At 38.8% G+C, this 18793-nt stretch overlaps 1 protein-coding gene across 1 annotated transcript in view; it reads right to left on the reverse strand.

The window, feature by feature from the left end:
- The window catches only part of LOC148407777 (partitioning defective 3 homolog), a 217593-nt gene that overhangs the window by 5343 nt on the left and 193457 nt on the right, over positions 1-18793 (reverse strand). The window contains exons 22-23 of the mRNA XM_088402015.1: positions 5947-6064; positions 1951-2078 (exon numbers count right to left, since the gene is read on the reverse strand). Coding sequence (XP_088258141.1) covers positions 1951-2078; positions 5947-6064 — 246 coding nt within the window. The remainder of the gene's footprint in view (positions 1-1950; positions 2079-5946; positions 6065-18793) is intronic.

Raw genomic sequence — 18793 nt, forward strand, 5'->3', positions numbered from 1 at the left:
TCCACAAAATAATGTGGACTGGTTGGGTGAACGTCCATGCACCCTCTTCAGCATACCTCCAGATGAGGAGTGTGATACATCTATAGTTGGAACACAGCCTCCTGTTCCCCTTCTTAAAAGGGGGACCACCACCAATCTAAAGGAACTGTACCCAAAGTCCACACGATGTTGTAGAGGCCTATCAAACAGGACAGCTCTACAACATCCAGAACTTTCCAGGCGGGTCTCATCCAACCTAGAGGCCTTTCCAACAAGGAGTTTTTTTGGACCACCTCTTTGACTGCGGCCCCAAAAACAGGAGAGCCCACCTTGGGCTTTCCAGTCTCTGTTTCCACAGAGACATGTTGGTTGGAAGTTCTTCGAAGTATTCTCCCATCGGGCGCACTACGTCCCCAGGTCTCTCAGACGCGGGTCACCAGGGCTCCCCTCTGGAGGTGCTGCTCGTAGGCAAACACCTGGAAATCATGAGACCCAGCTGGGCTCACTCCGAAAGGACGACGTGGGTTTCCCGTCCCATTGGCTAACCACCTGTGAGAGGGGCCAAAGGGGTCAGGCGCTGTGTGAGCTGGGCGGCAGCCAAAGCCACGGACTTTTGCGGTTCGATCCCCGGCTACAGAACACTTGAATGCATTCTAAACTACACAGTACAGAATGCAAAATTGAAGTTCTATATCAAGAATGGATTGTCGTGAACTATTTTTATAAAGCACAATTTTGAATATAACTTATGTTCTTGAGCACAGGATTTTGAAAGTGCACCAAATGTTGGGAATAGAGGGAGAATCTGAATGTCTTTAAAGCAAAGGCAAAATGTTTTCTTATAGTATGGAAGCATGTTGGTCAGGAATGTAGAAGTTGATTGAGTGGAAGGGTGAGCCGCTGGCCTTTTTGAACCTTCTCACTGTTAAGAATCTTATCTTAACTACATTCATGTGCGTGTTAGCATGTTGTGTCTCTTTCAAGCTAATCAGTGGTCTCTCTTTCCTCCTAACACGCTCGTTCCTCGCCCACCACTGCCTCTCGCTGCTAATCCTGCTCGAACAACAACCCTTCATTAGTGCTCCTCCAATCCTCACATCCCTGACGGCAAGCTTAGCCCGGCTGTCATCAGATATGCCGCCACTGCGGCTTTTTCTAGACGCCCTTTTGGGATTTTACTTTTCACTTTAAAAAGGGAATTCCTGAGGAGAACAAATGTTTCAAAATGGGGAAAGCGAGAAGAATTATGGCTATTAATCTAGGGATGGAAGGCATTTGCCATAGTCTAACATGAAGGCCAAGCTCACACAAGAGTCTGCTAAGAGTGTTAGGAGATTATGGAAGGAATGCATATCAAAAGCCACCATAGTCAGTCTTTTATCAGCGGCCAGACCAACTTTCCCAAGAGAAGCAACTGACCGTGGGAGGGGAGGCTGGGAGTCAACTGTCACATCACATGAGATGCCAGCTGATAACACCTATGAAAGGAATGCATAGATTGGTCTGGCCTATACGGACCCCATTGATTATGCGTCCATGTGGACCGCAAATCCATATCCACAGACGGAAACATGTTTTAATCGACCCAAATGTGACTGTTCGGAGACAGCGATGGAAATGAAAACAGGATGTCATCGGAAAAATTATGTATTTTGGATACAAATCACCAACATGAGGGAATCAGTCATTATGACACATTCTGAACACAAAATTCTGCTATTAAATAGTAGAGTTACATTTAGCTTCAAATTGCACGACAGAAAAATGCATTTCGATTGAAATGCTTTTTTGTTGTTTTCCAGGAAAAAAAACGCCAGGCAATGAGAAAAACTTATACACATAACGAAGGTACAGTGGGACATATTATATATATATATATATATATATATATATATATATATATACATACACACATACACACACACACACACACGCACACAAATAGTTATAATGCATAATAATGAGACTTACCGTGGCAAAGAACTGTATTGCCTCTGGGCTTGGCGGAAACTACCCCCGTCCTCCTGGTTCTGCTTTTGGACTTGGGACTCCACAGTTACCGAATGGCGCCCACTCTGCATCTCTGTCCCATTATTAGACTGCAATCACAATACATTTATTAACCATGAGGCATCTTTGTTTTTGGTCACCGTTGAGGACTATAAATAAACAAATAAATAATAGATGTTTTTTACACAACAGATATAAAGATTGTCACTATATATGTATCTATATTTACAGATTTATATGCAAAAATATGTATTATACATATATGTCCCCAAAAAATCCAAGAATAACAATTGAGATCATTATAATAGGGCCTTTGGTAGGTCAATAATTCATAACATCATTAATCTTAATGCATATTTATGTTTGGAGCAAGTGTTTTCAAAAAGCCCTTTAGATGGTCCTCATTATAAAAGTGCTGAAAGAACTACTACTAAAACGTATATTTTTTGCTTTCAACACATAAAATGTTTTCAATGGCATCAGAACTTACAACAGATATGTTTGTCATTTTTAATGGTGTTTTTGTTACAGCAACCAATGATTTTTCAAGGAACATAACAAAAGACATTATTTTCCTCAACAAAAGAACCCTAACAGATGATTATGTTATTTATTTTTATCACCCATTTTAATGCATTTTTTGTAAGGACCAATTTTTTTTTCTGCAAAAAAACTCCTACTATAAATATGAGTTAAAATTAGTTAATCTTATAAAAAAAAAGGATACCCATTAAAGCATGAATAGATTAACAAACCATATGAGCAACCCCAGAAGTGAGCAAATTAAAATGGAGATTTAAAAAAAAAAAAAAAAAACTCCAAAAACACTGTGAACAAACCTTTTGAAAGGCGAACAGAATAAACTGATTAGACACAAAAGACACTAAGGTGTCTCATTAGGGTCAATCTTATGCGTTGTTTCGACTGACACTGACAGACAGGCAATTTTTAATGATCTGAGCCCACGGGTGCAACATGGAGCTCCGTCAGACTTATACCTCTTTCGCCAACATGTGTGTTGTTCTTTGCATGTGAAGAACATGTAGTTGCATGTAGTTGTATCAACAAAATCAGACTGTAGACATTTTATAAAGATATTTCATTCATCATTTTGCAGGCATACAAGACTATTAAATGTCTATTAAAGAATTAAGGTACTGAGATGCATTAAAGATATAACAGAAGGTAGAAAGGTTGTCAGCAACGAATTTCAGGTCTTATGAAATGGCTTTTTTCTTTCTTTTTCACATCGCTTCGACAGCTGCAATAACAGCGCAATTACATTTCACTCAACGCCGACAGCAGGTCCTTTCCAAAGCATTCAATTGAGCTGAAGCAAATTGGACTCATATGGTTAAAATCTCATAGCAACAGCATGGAACTAAAAGTATATCCGATGTACAAGATGTGATTCAAAGTTGGGCTAAATTGGAAAAGGAGAAAATAGTTAATTTGAGTGGAAATGGCGAGGAATCCGGACAAGAGACCATTTAGTTTCAAATTGAAAGGGTTGAGGTGGATGACGACATACTAGGAGAAATGCATGACAAATAACCAGGCGAGAAAATCTGTCACTTAAATGGCATTAGGCCAAGAAACCCAATCAGATTATTCCAGAGTACGTCTCCGTGTAACATATGACATTTCTTAAAATCAAATCAAGGAGCCCACTGTGTTGTTTTTATCCATGAAAATAAAACATGATGTGACTATGGCACACATGGATCTCTTCTTTGTTTTCCCAATGGTGTCACACATGGAGGGTACTAAAGCGTGCACCTGTTTAAACACGAGTGATCAGCAAGGGTGAGCTAGGGGATGTTGTTATGCAATCATTTGCGGCCATCAAAAGTATGGAACCAGAGAAATTGCTGAGTGACGTACGAAAAACCGAAGCCAAACCAAGAGTCAAGATGCATTAGTTTGAATTACCTTTAAAATTAGAAGTCTAACTATTTAGCTATTTGAAGATAACCATCGTGCAAGAATGAAAACAAACAAATGGGGGGCAATTTAGTAAATTGTGGGAATGGAAGTGAAATATACTTCCTGGGAAAAACAAAACAACACAAAAAGAAGTCCAATTCCCTTTTCAAATCATTCGACAACTTAGTTCCGCAAATTCATTTAGATCAGCCGTTGGTGGTCCCCATGATTTGTAGCTTGAGGCAGAGAAACCATCAGATTGGAAGTTGTGTGGTCTGCTGCTTCCTGTTTCCCTTGACTACAGTGAAAGAAGGGCTGGTTTGGCTATCGACATGACACAATAGAACTCCTGAGAAAGGCAGAACTAAAGGTTGACACATTTATTGTAGCTACATCTGGATGAATATCAAAGATAGTATTCTTAGCTGTTGCAAAAGATAGCAAATGTATCTTGTCTGCTCTGTGGGTATGTATTTTAGACACTACACCTTCACCGTAACTCAAGATAAATTATTTATCAAAAGGTGCATTGATGGAAGCCCTATTAGTCAAAAAATACCTAAAATGAATATTAAAAATATGTTAATTAGGGTAAATTAATGACTATTATTACCCAGGACCATGAAATAGACCAACATATTCATTAAAAAAAAAAAAAAAGGTTACCTATCATGATAAAAGCATTGTAAACTTGCAGTGAATGATAGCATTATAATGTATTGTTATTATTTTTTATTATCTCTGTGATTTCAGCCTTGGTCTGTTTAAACCGCAATATGCTCTTTTGTCTTCACTCCAAATATGAGTCCTTGTGAAAATCAAGTGATAGTGGCTAAAGGTTTCAAAATGCCTCATTTTGTGGCAGAAATCTTTGTTATGAATACTAAAAGAAAAAAAAAAAATATTCGCAGCCATAGGAGTAGCATAGTGCTCAAGTTTCTGTGTGAGGTCATGCTAACAACAGATAATTATTTTATTTCTTCCCCCAGAGAGCAAAAGAGACAAACCAAACCCAATACTGGAAAACACTGAGCAATTTATGGTGAATTTCTGGAAAATCCCTTTGTGTAAGCAGGGGAAAGGAGACAGAAAAATAAAATACGTTGTGTGAGAGGCAATTTTGTGGTTTGATGATGCATTACTAGAGCAACATTATGTCATGCATCATTTATAGAATTTAACAAGTTGTTTTTTTAGTACATTTTATTTTTCACTAAAAATAAGTCACATCTCTACTGTACATAGTTGCATTATTTGCATCATGTCTAATCTCGTGAAGTCCAAAGTGCAATGCAAGTTCAAATATGTTTTCAAAACATTTGACGTTTGGGCCATAAGCATTTTATTTATTGTAAGACGCGAGAACCGTCATGAAATTCAAGCGCAAAAGGTCTCCACAATTGAGTTTAAAATAAGAGTGAAACCATCTGGTAAACAACTCAAAACCAGTCATGTTAAAACACATTTTCACAAAAGTTCCCAAGAAGTTAACATAGATGAGACTTCATCTTTCTACTGCCTTTGTCAATCATTTTTGTGGAAGACTGAAATTGCTTAAAAGGATACCAATAAAATGACTTCAGTACCCCAAAAAAGGGTCCCCGTATCTTATTACCACGGGAATAACTAGGATATGCTCAACAGTGTCAACAATCACAAGCAATTAGGAGCTCAGACTTTGGGAGAAAAACACGGAGACTGCGCTTAGTGCTATACAAACAGATAGTATCTCACTTCGACAGTGAGCATGGGAAGAAAAAGATTAGGAATGTGATTGGCAAAGAAGTCCAATTTCATTTTCAACTGAGATGTAGGGCTGACACGGAAACAAATCCTGAAAAAACACACCCTCGGTGTGAGTGGGGATTTAGTGGTGGTACATTCTAAAAGCTCACAGAAACCTTTTACAAAAGAAAGCAAAACAAGAACATATCTGTACCATGTGAGACAACCACTCAATACAGACTGGACTGGACTACTGTTTTTTTTTGTTTTTTTTTAAGTGAGATATTTGTGGACAAAAGCACCTACCCAAGACTGGTCCAAGCTGTAAGAGTGCTGATGGTCCTCCAGGTCATCGTCCTGCTTTGCCCGCTGGAACTCGTGCCTCAGTCTTTGTATCCGGTCATGGTTACTAGGAGCCGTCTGACTGTTGGAAGACAAAAAACAAAAACTTTTTTTCCATCCAAATAGTGCAGGTGGATATTTACAGGCACTTGTTTATTGAAAGGTTCGCTTTACCTACAGCTGTCTAAAAAACAGAGATTAGTAAGTCTCAAGTCTTTGTGGACTCACATTGACTCAATTCACTGTGTCGCTGACTTGTGACCTGACAAAACACTAACATACTTGAGATTCAACTTGGAGGTTAAAAAGCTTTCATATGCTGCACAATGAACATTTTTTGGAACATTTTCAATGTAAAATATACCGTTTTTAGACAATAAAAGAATATGCTGCTATGCAAGAACAAGCTAGAGATGGCATTAATATAGTGGGTTTAGATGACATCGTCATGTTGACTGGAGTAGGACGGATAAAAACCAAAGTTGGGTGTTAGTACGTCACTGATATTTTTCCGACAAACAACCTTACAAAAAATTCACAGAAAGAGGGTTTCAGAGGTGGACACTTCATTACTGACCAACGGAATGTTCCTTTTGCTGACAAACAAAAAATGACAGATCCGCATAAAAATTGTAAAATGCCCAGCTTATATAGTGACAAAATGAAAGACCGACGGACTGATGGTAACAGTTTGGGTCAGATTGACACACTATTGGACTGACAATAGCAAAAGAGGGCCCAGGCTGCAAAATATTATCTATTACTTTTAACTCTATGCAGTAGCTATTGCCTTATTTTCATGTTTTGCTAGAAATAAGTGTTTCTTTTTTTAACCGCAGAGCATTAGCCTTTTTTTGGCACACTGTCATTAAACACTGCGGAAAACCTTCATTTACATCCACAACATTAAAGGGCTTTGAGAGGCCAATCAATAGGAATCAATAGCATTTCCCTCAGCTTAATCAGACTCCCCTTTTATCACCAGCTACAGAGGCAGCCCAGGACAAAACAAATGATTACCATGGGAAAACCAGCTTGCCGTTCTGCGTGCATACATACAAAAGGGATGAAAATGACAAAAGGTTAGGAATTTCTGCAGGAGAGGTTCAAAGCTAGTAGAGCGTGGGGAAGATGCGGTGAGAGAAGCAAAGTGAGATGAAAGTAGAACTGGGAGGTCTGGGTTAGGTGTAGAGTGAAAAAAGTGAAAGGTTAATCAAGAGCATGTGAGAGAAAAAAACAGTCAATCAGAACAAAGGATGGCATCAGAAGGTATGTAGATAAAAAAGCCATAGATGTAAATTGAGGACCTTCAGTACTGTTACTGTACATGTCTTCGAAAGCAGCACTTACAGGTGGTACGAATGTCAGAGGTGGAGGTGATTGTTTATTTGGCAACAGAAGACTGGGAGCAATTAGGCCTGAAGACAGAATAAGCACCAGGACGTACTGCCAATCATGTATGACTAAGAGCAGAATATACTGCCTACAGTGCATAAACTTTGCTTTCTGGCCTAAGTAGCACTTGGTTGTTATCCGATTCTTTCATAGTGTCTCACCAAAATCAATTGTATTAGTTATACCCCATTTACTTCCTTTGGTCCTTGTGAAAAGAAGTGCAGGAAGCATACACTTCATATGGTTGTTGCAATTAAGTGGTTCACTAGAGTGAAAGGAAGCTAATGCTTTTGGTTATGTGAAAAGCTGCTCATTAGAAAATCAATGAGCTTCATCCACTTATATCTTTCTACGTCATTTTTTTTGTAATTTAATTTGTTCCCAAGAAAATTTACCTTACTAAAACTAATTCTGTTATTACAATAGAGGACACCACATTTTATGGATTTTCGATTAACAAAGTCAAATGACCAGCCATTAGACTACAGGATTGGGTTCAGCGAGAGGTCACTCACACAGAAAAGTTCATAGCGCGCATTAGTGGTGACTCTAACATAATATCAGTAAAGATCTGACATAAATGGTCAAATCTACAGTTGACTTTATTTCATTAACCATATTCTTTAACCTGTACAGTAATTATTTCTCTCATTATGAATCTAAACCACAGGTGTCAAACTCAAGGCCCGGGGGCCAAATCCGGCCCTCCACGTCATTTTATGTGGCCCGCGAAAGCAAATGATGTAAGTTTCCATGACCCTTGCTAAACTCTGTTCCAAAACTTTAGCTTGTCGTGTATAATGAAAAATAAAGTAGAGATTTTTTGGTTTGTTCTGTTACAGTAATGTAAACAATAAATCAACAATTTAGACTGCTTTACTTCTAATTTAAAAACAACTAAGCCATCAATTTGCTGTGTACAGTAAAAATACTATGAGACAATTTAAAATCGACGTGGTTTCCTCAACATATTGGCCCAATGAAGGAAGTTCTCGCTACAAAATAGCCCGCGACAAAAATGAGTTTGACACCTCTGATCTAAACAGTTGTATCGGTGACCAGAAGCAAGAGTGGGAAGGTAACCAGAAAAAGTGCTACACATCAGTTGAAACCACACTTTATTATTAGTCGTGTCAGATTCACAGATTAATTATGATCACGATCAAAGCATTTTTTAAAATCACAATAATTAATTTAGAATCTAACTTTATGCTTATTAGATCTGTTTTCATGCACACGGCGTCTTGTGCTTGAGTTGCTGGGGGTTGGCAAACAAAGATCAATTACACCCTGTGGTGGACACTAATTGGCTGTCATTTTGTTTGACATAACCTGATAGGCTCCAGTTATTGGTGGGAAGGGGGGCAAGTTCAAGAGCAGTGAGAAGACACAAAAAAGGAAGAGCATGTGCGTTGTCAGTCTGATGAATGGCAATTTTAAATTTTAAAAAAATGTCCCGGGGGTTATAGGCAATCTTTGTTGGAAGGAGCGTGTTGCTAGCAGCAGCTAAAATTTAGCCTACTTTGTCAATGAAAAGCACCCATGTGTGACTGCAGCCTCAGATAATGATAGCAACAAAGACAGTAATGTAACAAGCCATGGCAAAGCTCTTTGCCAAATTAAACTTAACAGCCCACGTTCGAGCAAATCTGCGATGGACAGGATGTGCGATGTTTTATTCAAATGTGAATTTCTAATTATTTAGCAACTGACGTAGAAAATGATCCTGTCCTGCTCACGGTTAAAACCAAAGGTTGCACTTGGGGCTCATTTCAAATACAGCAGAAGGTAAATGCTTACAGCTGCATCTGTCCTTTAGGTTAGATTAAAATTTGATTAATTAGATCAATTATTTACAGAATTAATTCATCTCTTGACTGCACTACTCATTTTACATGGTAAGACCACTTGGCCCAATTTTACTCATGGACATATTGCGTAGTAAGAAAAAAAAAGGTGTCGATTTATTTTACTATTGCTTTGGCATGTGTTGGCGTACTGTAGATGAATGGGAGCAAAGCAAAAATAAAACTTTAGAAAGATGGCAATTCAACATACTATTCAATGTACTATGAAAGAAAATCGCCACAAGAGACGGACAAAGACAGCTTCAGCAATAGCCACAATGAAACGCGCACAGGTTGATAATGATTTGATGAACATTGAGCAAACAAACATTAAGTCCAGCATACTAGTAGTGTTTGAAAAATAGTAATTCCATTAATGAAAACAATACATAGAAATCTGTTTTGCATTCCTTCCTATGTAATTAATGAGCTCTGCTATGCATACATCAGCTGTAAAGTTCCTTCTACTCTAAATGCATCTGGAATGGGTTTCACATGAGCAGATGTGATAGCTGAAAGGAAATACGAACGAGCTCCGCATTAGTTTCATTCAAGTCATTTGTTTTTGCATAAGACAAAAGGTCACATGTATAAAATGCCTCATGCATACATGCACGTTTGCACAAAATGAGCCAAAAGACTGCCAGGACTTATTCCCCTGTTTGATACTGCACAATTTCCAAGTAATCAAAGTAAAAAAAAAATAATAATATTAATAATACAACCTTGCTTTGAAAGCAATGTGTATCTGTTTATGAGTGCAGCTTTGTGATTGGTTGCTTTTTTTCAGAGTATTAACACATGTTCCATTTCCGACCCACCTGTGTTTTTTAACCTGAACTGTTGACAGAGGTCATGAGCCCTCAAAAGCTGCCTTTTTGGGTGGGTGGGGAGGGGGCTAGTCTATAGATACCCGTCGGTGTAATAGTCATCCTTTGATCCAGGAGGATTTGGCAGATGTCTCCAACACCACGGGGCTTAGAGAAAGGATGCAAACAACGCCACAGTCCCTGTCTTAACGTCTGTCATGTGTTGAGTCTCAGTCTGACCCATAAACACACACAGGGGCTAATAAAAGAGTATTCCAATCAGAGAGAGCACAGCGTTAGGTCATGTGCATATGTATGTCAGAATTTAGGCCAGGCTTGTCAGCATAAATAAAAAAAAGAAAGGTTAATCACAAGTGTGAATAACAAGGAAGTAAAATAAAATACAAAAATAAAAAAACGTTGCCTGCCCCCCCAAATATAAAGCAAGAGAAGCTGCACTACGGGGCTCCGGTATGACTTTAAAACCCATTTTTATCTGGTTACTGTTGATAGAAATTTTGAGAATTATCTTCTTTTTTTTACTTTGTCCTCTGTATCTCAGCGGAGCAGGAGATGGGATGGACTTGTTAACTTCGGGCCCTCTGGCAATCTTCGATCAAGTCTAAGTCTAAGCTCATCTTTATTTCATCGCACTGTAGATTAACATTTAATTCAAAGACAGAAAGATAAAAGTTCTTCTGGAGTCGTGATGGGCAGCCACCGAGACCTTCTGTGATGGCAGAAAAAATGATTAGATCTGAAATATCTTTGGTCATTTTCATAAGGAGAAGGACAGTTGATTTTTTTTTTTCTTCAGAGAAGATCTGCAAACCAGGATTTCACAGAATTAAATGGGATGTTTTTTACGTTTGGATTTTCCTTTTCTTCATGTTTCAAAAGCAAGCAGGTCATACAGTGAATTTCCTTTTCTTTTCTCTCCTGTATTTGCTGTATGTGCTCCTCCTCCCCAACCTCTCTCAATAGCTTGGCAAGAGGCAGCTGTAGGCTGGCCCGATAGCATTGGATTTGACCAATGTACCCACTTGAATGAAATACCAATAGTGGGTCTCACCTCCTAAAATCTCATTTCCAAGAAGAGACTGCTGCTTTTGAGTTATTAATGATTAGTTGTATGTGCACAAGGGGCCCTTGAGGGTCCTAAGAGGCATCACCTGGGATGCTAGCCAAAATCATGGCCATGAGGCATTGATTACCAAAAGTGAAGAATGGACACTTGTAATAACTCCTGATTGCGGGAATTAACATTTTCTATTCAAGACTAAATTTACAAATGTAATTCCTCTGTGGGAATCCATCTTTGAAAAATATCACTAACATTGTCATAACTACACAATCAGTATTGAGTTTTCAATTATTTTATCTGAAGACTGAACGCAAGCCAATGTGGCAGATTTTCAATTCGCTTCAATTTGTTTTTGGTTGTGGACCATTCCTATTTTTTTTTTCTATTGCGATAGAAATATACAAATTAGTTCTGCCTGAATGGACAACTCTGGAGGCAAAAAACAAGGACATTTTGATAAGGATTTCATACCTAAAGAGCTGTATCTACGTGAGAACACAAATAGGTGAAAAATGCTCATACTAGCTCCTAGGCCATACTAAATTGACTCCATATTCATAAAAATCCAGGAAAATGGATTGTTCTCAACTTGAAAGGCTATGATTATATTGTTGTATATTTTTTTGTCATGGCGACCCTACAGCATTTCCTCAAAGCATAGTGTGTTGTGGGATTTTGGTGGCATGTCAGGATACATATCTTTTGGGTTTAGTTGTATATCAATTGGGTTACCTATATATCATTCAGATTGCCAAAAAAAAACCCAAAACACACACTTAAGACTGGTCACTGCAAACCTCACACAACTATTTGAGTCCTGCTGCCCACTTGACTTTTCACATTTCCAGAATTGGAAGGCCCCTTATCTTTCAGCCTCATGCATTTATTGGGATGCTCACAGGCAAGGATATCTGCATTACATGTCTTTTAACCACAGTGTGAACATGCCAATGCAGCAGAAGGACAGCGGACAGATGGGAGAGATGGGTGTTTGCAGAGTTCGAACCAAAGAAAAGAAAATGAAATAGGTTGTGACATCCCTGGGGCTTCTCAGCGAGAGGCAAGATAGTCCCTGGACTGCAAGGACCACTCTGACTGTCAGTGCAGCTGGTACGAAATTCCTACTGTAACATTGATGGTCAATGGTATAAGTCATCGGACTCAGCCTTTAAAAGCTAATAAGCAAATATCCTATCTCTATGATAAGGACATGGTTCCATTTAGAATGTCTACAACTGGAAAGTATCTCATTTATTCAAGCATAAAACCATATATTGGTATATGCAGAACAACGGTTCCATTTCTAAATGCCATTGACTCACACGCTGCAAGTGACCCTTAAGCCAATGCAGAATCATTTGTATTTGCAGTCCAATCCACACAAACAACCACTGCTCCCGCTATATATAATTAAAGAAAGAGGCACAGGGGGATTCTTGTCAGAGCACAGCAAGGGCCAGGGCCACATTCAACTACAGAAATATTGATAGCAATAAACACCAGAATTAAAAAGCTGCAGTAAACTGATTTTCTTGCTCTCGACACAGCTGGTCCCAAGTTTAAGTGGTGAAGACAGGAAAAGGGCGAGGGGGGCTATTGGGGGATATTCAGCCCAATTACCAATTGGTTGTCTGCTCCATTACTGGATTAAGTCTTGGAGCCTTAATCTTCAAGACAAAATTAGGTAAGAGGCCAGAGGTCAAAGTTCCTGACCATTAATAATGGCAAACCTAGACACATGACCAAAGGGGAATAAAAATACGGATGCTGGCATAATTTCAATTTAGGCTATCAAAGTTCTGCAATAATCAATGTAACATTCTCAGAGGTTGGCATATGGGACAGATGGGGTACCTAAAATAGGGAAGTTTAGAGGAAGACAATTTAAAACATGGAATTTCAAAAGGCTTCGCATTCGTCACCTAATACTTGAAGTCATTTTGCTCCCATCTATCATCATCATTGGTAAAAACTCAGTGGAATTCGTGACTGTTCCTGATTAAACATGTAATCTTACATATTCTCCAGGACATTCTGTCAATAATTTGTTTCTAAAGAAGAACAAATCAGTGTTACTTTATTGATGATTGTTGCCTGCAAAAACAACAACAAACCCATCAGGTAAAGGAGGGGCTCCACAGTAGTGCATTTTTAACATCTCACAATGTCAGAAGGTAAAGTACTGTATAAATGTCTCGTTTACGCTACCCCCCATCAGTTTTGAAGAGGTTACCATATGTTAATGGCCCTTCAACCCCTGACCCTCACATTCATGACATCATTATCAACCCCACCAAGACATAATGTTGACCTGTCAGCGCTATGATCTATGGCCATGGTGGCACTTTGCCTTAATGAAGCCATAATGCTGTCTTAAACTGCTGAAGCCGCAGCGGGCCCTGGCATCGCATAACTCTATTCAATGTGAGTATGCATTCATCATCTTGCATCAAGCATCAATCAGTCAAATGCCACTGAGACATCTGTTAAAGCCTAAATACCCTCATGTATGTTCTACTACTTCTGATAAAGAGACAAATAGATAGAATTTAAATGATCATAACTTCCCTTGGGACCAAAAATGCTAATAAGTAGCACCACCGGTCAATAGCCCTGCACATCTTGATCAATGCCATATTTAAATATCAACTAGCTTACATAAATACACAGGGAAGATGTTGGAACAAAGACAGGTCACAGTCACAATGTGAATATCTATCTATCTGTCTGTCTGTCTGTCTGTCTGTCTGTCTGTCTGTCTGTCTATCTATCTATCTATCTATCTATCTATCTATCTATCTATCTATCTATCTATCTATCTATCTATCTATCTATCTATCCATACATACATGAATCAATGACAATCTGAGATGTGATTTTCTAATTCTGTGGAGCATTTAGTTTGTTATTTTGCAGGTTTATCACAGGGAACTGTTTTATTAAACAGTAACAGGACATTATTATTATGAGGAGGTGTAGTTGTGGTGGTAGTAGTAATAGTAGCAGTAGTAGTTTTACAGTTATTAATGCATTAATGGCTTTTTATTCTGTATGAGGTAGAATTGTCCGACTTCATTTGAATGCACCATACGTCTTGGCCTCACGTCAGTTACTGCAGACTTGGATATGTCAAGCTAATCAGAACAAAACCAGCACTCTGTCATTCATAAAACATTTGGGACTTTTGGCGTACGCTTGATTCATAGTTTAACGTTTCCATGCGTTTACTTGGAGTGTAAAGTCAAGAACTTGTTGAGCAAACAGTATTGCGAAAAAAACTTAACTTGGCAACCTCATCAAGTCACATCACCAGTCAAAGACAAGTACAATTTTAAATCTGGCCATATCTACAGTCTTGGCCTTCCCTTCGAATTTGACACATCTGCGGTTGGCTATTCCAAGCTTTTAAAGTGCAGGACAGGATCGATGGCAGCTTTCCCAATGAATTATATATTCACGTGTCATCCGGCAGAAGATAAAAGTTAAATAGTGAGATATGTTTTTGTTTCTTCTACCTGTTATTTTGTCATCCCTAAAACTGAAAATTGAAGCATCACAAGAATCGCTTGGAGACTTAATTAGCCTCAGCTCACTATCCCCATAAAATGCTCAGTGTCGCCAGTTCATTTCATGGCATGGTCCCTCTTTGGCAAGGCTATGTGGGCAGAGACCCAATAAGGTGTCCCATTTTAAATGAGACACAGCAAAGCACTGAGCCAAGGCTCTGTAATGTGCCTTGTAATGTCCGTGAGAATTTTTCAAGCCCTGTTAGGTGGCACCAAGGGTTGGGTATGCTCTCTAATTGAAATGAGATGAGGGGCATGGATGACAAAAGACTGTCTCCATCAGGTGGTTTATAGGTATGAGTAATAGAAAAGGGATGCCATGAATTTTCCCAGAGTCCCAGACAAGCCACAGAGGATTAACCCCACCCCCTACCCAAATGCTGCCTAAAGAGACCAGGCGGTCATGGGTTTGGACCCATATGGTGACTGTGACAGTTGATGTGTGAATGAATGCATCAGTAACTCCCACCTACATTTTAGATACCGTTATTAGAAATGCACAGAACTATCCCTACACCCTTGCCTTGGGGCTTCGGGAGTAAAAACATTCACAATTATGTGCCTTTTAATTAAAAAGCCAGTGTTTGGAGAAATCTAAATAATGTTTTTTCTCAACCTGCTGAGTGAGCATATAGCCTCCAGTTATGAGAAAACCACTACCTTCTAATGCACCGATCAATAATTGCCCTTTGACAACTTGCCATTACTTTTCAGTGTGAAAAAACAAAAAACATGGCTTTCAAGTGTTACAACATTTCAATGTCAAGACTCTTGCCATGCATTTATTGTACAGTACTTGCCCCAAGTACTAAATAAATAGAATTCCAAACGGTGCTTATGGATTTCTTGTGTATTTGAAAGGTTCTCAGTCAAGGCAGAGTTATTTCAGGAAATACTGAATGTCTACAAAAATAATCATGACCAATTAAATTAGGTAAAAAAAAAAACAAACACAGAAAATCGAGGAACAGTTCTAGAAGTGGCATCTTTCATCTCTGAAACATTGCCAAAGAACAGTTTCATCAGGCCTCAAAGGCTTGTTTATACAGTATGGCAATGCTTAACTCGAGCCACACTCTTGTAAAGATTAATGAGAGGGGAAAGAAAAGAGAGAAAGTAGATTGAAGTGTAAAAGAGAAGGAAACACAGCTGGTAGCTGTAAACAGCATTTGCCAATTGGCTGACGTTCACACAGTGTTAATTCCCCAAAATGGGGTATGACATCCAGAGAAGCAAAGCCACCTTAACTTTGGTTGGAATAAGGTCGGGACTGACATTTGGTGTGAATGAGTTCTAAGATCTGACCAAGATCAGCAAAAAAAGTCCAACGCAGATGACAGATTTGTTTCAATACATGTCCAAATGTTAACATTTACTTAGGAACCAATGAGTGAATACGTAATACAGTATTTTAGAACATCCAACAAAAATGGTCTATCAAAGTGATTAATATAATTTCTTTTTAAACCTTGAATGTGTGTACACTTATGTGCTTGTCTGTGTGTGGCCTATCATTATCGCAAGACATATGACACTTTAAAATTACTAAGTAAAATCGGGGTATATTTTCCTTTGCATAAATCCGCATTTCTTTTTCTAAGCCATTACTACATTTCATAAAAGGGAGATTTCCAAGCTTGTCTAGCGTAAATTGGCAATACCTTTACACAGTCAAATGCTCTCCATTGCTTATATCAGTAAATGGCGGTCTTTGCAAAGTCAAGGGCTAATAGCTCGAGATGGCAATTTCTTTACAGGCAATTTCTGATTCATTTCCTGAGTTGGATTTGAATAGGAGCGTGGAACAAGCCTGGTCCAGACAAGGAAGGTTCCTTTGTCTTGGATGTAAGTGGGCAGAGATTATGTGACAGGGATGGTCGTAATGAGACCTTGCCACATGTTTCAGTATAGCCTGTGTCCTTTCAACAGAAAATTCTTAGCTAATACTATAGACCCTTACTCATCCCATGGATGAAAAGGCACACAGAGGAACAGTGTGGAAGAAAAGGGGAATAATGTAGTCATCATTACTGTCAGAACCATCATACAGACAGTCTGAGTTTCTCGTACTCTTTTGTCCCAGCGTGCAACAACAAGGGACGAGATTGTAATGACACACAAGGAACATGCTTTAGCTACAGCACTGTGCTGCCAACTTTGTGGAGACCATTTGGGGAAGGCCCTTTTTCGATCCAGAACAGCCGAGAACACAAATCAAGATGACTGCGCATAGCTTGTTTGCCAATAGAAGTTTCGCAACTTAACCAACGTTGAGGTGATTGCTAGTGTTTGCGGGACCTGGAAATAGTAGCAGCTACATGCAAGCCCTGTTTTTCTATTTTTTTTTAAGCATTTCCTCGACTAGTTTTGTCCCAATAAAATATTTCTAAAAATGAATGCATGTATGCGATCTTTGATGTACCATATTTTACTTCAACTTACTAGTTTTTTTTTTCTAACCATAAGGCGAAGGCAGACCAAATTATAAGGCACACCAATTTATAAGACATGTTGCTGCATGTTAACAAATCAGTGCACCAGTCACACTTTACTCAACTTCAAATCGAAATCCAAACATGATGATGAAGCTAAGAGTCCATTTTGGAGAAATTAAAGGACTCGAAATGTGACCTTATAGTCCAAAACAATGGTAGAACGTATTGGAATCAAATGAAAAAGTACAAGCATGAGATTATATTGTCTCTCAAAGCAGTCAAATTACTGTCATAAACATCATTGGTTTGCCCAGACTGATGTAATACAGTAACCTAATGTAGTTGTTCATCAGTCACAGCTCCATCTGAGCACAGAAATTGTTTAATCTTGCAGCAAGAGTTATATGGCTACTCTGAACGTTTGCACACCAGTGCACCTTAGCTTTTGTCCTTGCTTAATACTTTTGGGCTAATGCACCTTTTTTGGACATGTCAGATCTCTATACAGTGGATAGAAATCATGAAAGCATAAAATGCTATGCTGACAAGCTGGCTTTTATGTGTTATCTGATGAATTGAAGTCTTTGTGAATAGGTCTGCCGGATTTTCAAATAAAGACTGTGGTTTCATATGTATGTTATTGGGTGTATGTGTCCCAGAGTGCTATAGATAATGGACCTTCAAACACAAAGCAAAAGCGATGACTGTACATGACATATACAGTATGTTACGTCAATATAACATTTTTATAGCAATGCCTGTCAACTGTCTCGGTGGCCGAGCTATGATTATTATCAGGCTGTGTGGAGATAGTGATATTAACTATAAGAAACATCAGTACGGATGTTGCCAAGTTTCCTTTTAATATAATTAAAGTAAGCCTACATGCAAAAAGTGCAAGGGGAGGCGGAAAATAGCCAATCCTCATTTGGAGTTTTGCTAACGAGTTGTCATAAAAAAAGATTCATGCGAGTGAATCTTTGCTCAGTTAGTACAAAGATAAAAGCAGGAAATAGGGATAGGGGAACGAATGCAAACGAAAGCAAAGAACTCCCATGATGTCTTTTTTTCTCCCTCTTTCTGAGACTTGTTCTCACGCCCGCACATCGAAACATGCGTACGGAAACTATGCGGAATAAAATAGACCCGTCACTTGATACACTTTGAAAGATCGTAAAAAATCCGATTTAAGAAGAAAGGGGATCTTTGCTCCTGGAGGTTTCAATGCCATGGTAACTCAGAGAGGAGTAAGGTCAGTAGGGCAATTACATGAGAGCGACAGAATGGCTGGAAAAGAAAGTTTGACTCTCAACCCCTCGCTACAATCTTTTCATTCAGCCTTTACTAGGCGAATGTATGAAGGTAGAGTATGAATAGAGAGGTCAAAGACTTCTTCATAAATTAAGAATGCATTTGTCATTGGTGTCATTCAGACTGAAGCCATTGAAGTCATGAATGATACGAGGATTTAATGGCAACAAGTCCATGATTTTTACTCGTAAGAGTGGAAAGAGGCCTCTTCTTTATTTTCTCCTTTTATTCCGGCTGTAGCGGTTTTCCATTTGCTCGAGCGCTTTTGTCTCATTCCCCTTTCCATCTCCATTTAGCTTTTAGTGCCAGACCACTTCGACTAGCTACAGTGCAGCCATTCGTTCTGTCACTAAGCCAATGTGGC

Source organism: Hippichthys cyanospilos, chromosome 19 (assembly GCF_059441005.1).
Source record: "Hippichthys cyanospilos isolate Australia breed blue-spotted pipefish chromosome 19, RoL_Hcya_1.0, whole genome shotgun sequence".
Taxonomy (NCBI): domain Eukaryota; kingdom Metazoa; phylum Chordata; class Actinopteri; order Syngnathiformes; family Syngnathidae; genus Hippichthys; species Hippichthys cyanospilos.